General features: G+C 33.9%; 1 protein-coding gene across 2 annotated transcripts; it reads right to left on the reverse strand.

The window, feature by feature from the left end:
* Positions 1-314: 314 nt before the first annotated feature.
* On the reverse strand, positions 315-2,921 carry LOC143922403 (kelch-like protein 35). 2 transcript variants are annotated; one of them, XM_077445629.1, is made up of 11 exons: positions 2,895-2,920; positions 2,685-2,826; positions 2,463-2,602; positions 2,213-2,388; positions 1,951-2,148; positions 1,714-1,881; positions 1,483-1,638; positions 1,259-1,416; positions 971-1,190; positions 698-878; positions 315-624 (listed from the first exon to the last, which is right to left on the reverse strand). In XM_077445629.1, exons 2-11 carry the CDS (start codon positions 2,795-2,797, stop codon positions 485-487), a joined length of 1,650 nt encoding a protein of 549 aa, XP_077301755.1. In that variant the 5' UTR covers positions 2,798-2,826; positions 2,895-2,920; the 3' UTR covers positions 315-484. The 2 variants fall into 2 exon arrangements, with proteins under 2 accessions (XP_077301755.1, XP_077301761.1); XM_077445635.1 differs by lacking the exon at positions 2,463-2,602 and having other exon boundaries at positions 2,213-2,321; positions 2,768-2,826; positions 2,895-2,921.
* Positions 2,922-3,123: the final 202 nt, after the last annotated feature.

Raw genomic sequence — 3,123 nt, forward strand, 5'->3', positions numbered from 1 at the left:
TGGAGAGCCGCTGGTTTGATTTTTATGTGCTAAAATCTACAGAAATGTACAAAATTTATTTTTCAATTTCGAATTAATTTCACGAATTTAAAATCGTTTTATTTAAACAAGAAGATTTATAAGAAATGAAATATAAAAATTCCTGATTTTAATTCAAATGAATTCACTTTTATATTAATTTTGTATAATTATAATCATGATTTAAAAATATGTATTTGACTTTGGCCACTCTCTTATTGATCAGCTCATTTGGATCATATTTATTTATGTAAAAACTGCCTTAATGGCTAATTAATAAATAAACATTAAATATTCTCAGGGAAATGAAATTTATTTTGAGAAGTTGTTGCATATTATGTATATTTATTCAAACACGTAGATACATTAAAAATTGAAATATTACAAAAAATATACTTTAAATACATTTAATGATTATTTCCTGCTACTTTTATTTTCAAATAATGCAAAAAAAAACTGTAGTCGATCAAATAATCGAATCATATGGAATGTCAAGTGCAACCGTATCAGTTCTGATTCTGCTAAGATTTGTTGAAGCTTTCCAAGATTTGTTCGTCTCGTCGTATTCCCAAACATCGCTGAAAACCTTATTTGCACCAGATCCACCTGAAAATCAAAACAATAAATTAAATATACGTTTTAGACATATAAATTCCAATTAAGTTATAGAAAAACTCACCCATGATAAACAGTTTTTTTTGGAAACAGCCGAGACTGATTCCATGTCTAGGTTTCGGTAGTTTGGTGAATGCTGTCCACACATTTGCATTTGGATCAAAATGCTCCACACTGTCTAAAATAGTACCTGTTTCATAGTCCGATCCACCAGCGACGTAAATTTTCCCTTTCAATGCGACGCTCTAAAATGGACAAATCAAAATTTAGTTCATTTTAATTTGGGGAGCTGTATATTATTTGCGATAGTTGTTAATTAAAATTAATTGATATTCACCGAATGAGCATATCTTCTCTGAATCATCGGAGCGCGGTAAGTGCAAGAATTGGTCTCAACTGAATACATCTGCACTTTATTCGTGGATAATTTTTTTCCATTTTCTAATGTAATACCACCTGCTATGTATATTTTATCGGCGATGACAGAAACACTATGCCAATAGACAGCCACCAACAATGGAGTAATGATCTCCCAATCCCCAGTCTGCCTGCTCCACCTAATCAAAATCAATAATAGTCAACTTCTCTTTCAATCGATCTGATGAAATGATTGCAATATAATCACTTTTCCACTGAAGATAAAATGCCACCACCAAAACCACCAATGGCGTAGACAACCGTGGACAAATCGCGACGAAGTGTCACCGCTTTGAATCCATGACGAGCTTGATTTAAAGGCTTCAATATCTGATACTGACCGCTTTTCAAATCAATGTATTCTACCTGAAAAAAAAATTGTTATATTCCGATTTCTCTAAGCAGGTACTTCGCAACACCAGAAAACGTTACTGAAGTCACTGATTCGCTTGAAGAATTCTGTCCGCCGATGATAACGATCCAATGTCCCACGACGGCAGAAGCAAAATTATATTTATTAATTCCAATACTTTTGGATAGAGTCCAACTTTTATCTATTCCGTCAAATATATCGATGGTACTTGCCATCTGAAAACACGTTGTGCAATAAAATAATTAATTTACAATCCAATCAAAATAATATACTTGTGATATAAAACTCACATCTAAATCATTCCCCCCAACCAGTGCCATTTTATCTCCTTTTATTGTTCTACGAGGGGTATCTCTTGGGATGAAGGATGTATCAGTCTTGTCTTTAATTACTTGTCTAATAGTGGCAATACACTCTGCACACGAAAGACAGAGCGTCAATACTTCACCGACGAGAAACTGACAACATAACACATTATTCGAACGATTTTTATCACTAAACTGTAACATTCATTTAATTTCAATTACCTCCAACGGCAGCAAGGATAACCTCACGGATGTCAACAGCTGTGCCAAGTCATTTTTACGGTTCGCATCATCATGATTTACCCACAATTTCACAGCATTGAATACGCTTTCTTCGGAAAGCACGAACAAATCGTCCCATTTCAAGATTTCGATCACGTTGGAGGCCGGCAGATTCAGAAAATCTTGAGTTTTGTGCAGCTGAAACAGAAATGGAATTGAAAAATATTAAAGTGACATATTTTTTTATATAATCAACACTCACCGTCTCGAAATTTTCCTTAGTCAAATCCATTGCCTTTTGTAATAATTCGGAATCTCCCGTTGAGTTCAAAACTTCCAGACAGTTTGAAAGATCGACTGTTTTAAATTGTCTTGGAATTTTCACTTCGAGTCGATTGGCTAGCTCCATTAATTTTTCGACGTGCTTTTCGTCTATACCTAAAATTATATTTCACATTATTACATTTGAAGACCAAAATAATTGATTACTTTTGATGTTTATGAACTCTAACTTATTTCTCCAGTGTAACAATACTTCAGGATTGCGTCGATGACTTCGTAGTCATAATCTGAAAAGATGTCCTCCACTAGACCTTCTTTTGTCCCAAAGAATTCGCTGCACGCCGTTAGCACGATCAAGTGCGCGTAGATTCTGCAATTATGAAAAATTGCATTACAATTAAACTGACAAAATAATTTGGATTTTAAATACTTTTGGATTCGAATTAAGATACTCTCGGCCTCGAACAGTAAAACCGGTGTCACATTTCTTTTTTTTTTGCATGGCCTCATACAAATACTCCACACGTTTTGCAGCAAAATCTCTCTTCGCCTTCACTAGATACATCTTGTTTCTGATTTTATCTTAGATTTCTCCTGAAAAACAAAGTTTAAAATTTAGACAATATAAATATAAGTACTGAGCAACATAAAGTTAGACTTACCAATTGGAAAGAATAGCAGCGAATGGCTTGGAGCACTGTCATTCTGCGGTTTTATCACAATAGATAAGGATATCTCAACCCTTTCGTTACATCGAAACCTATATTAATAATGTACTAAAATCAAAATCAATTATTTTATTTCTCATATTTACCATAGTGCCATCACAGGTGACCAACATACGGGGAATATATAATTGAACTTAAGTTTAGATCAGGGCTGTGGAGTCGG

Source organism: Arctopsyche grandis, chromosome 1 (assembly GCF_051622035.1).
Source record: "Arctopsyche grandis isolate Sample6627 chromosome 1, ASM5162203v2, whole genome shotgun sequence".
In the NCBI taxonomy this organism is placed as follows: Eukaryota; Metazoa; Arthropoda; class Insecta; order Trichoptera; family Hydropsychidae; genus Arctopsyche; species Arctopsyche grandis.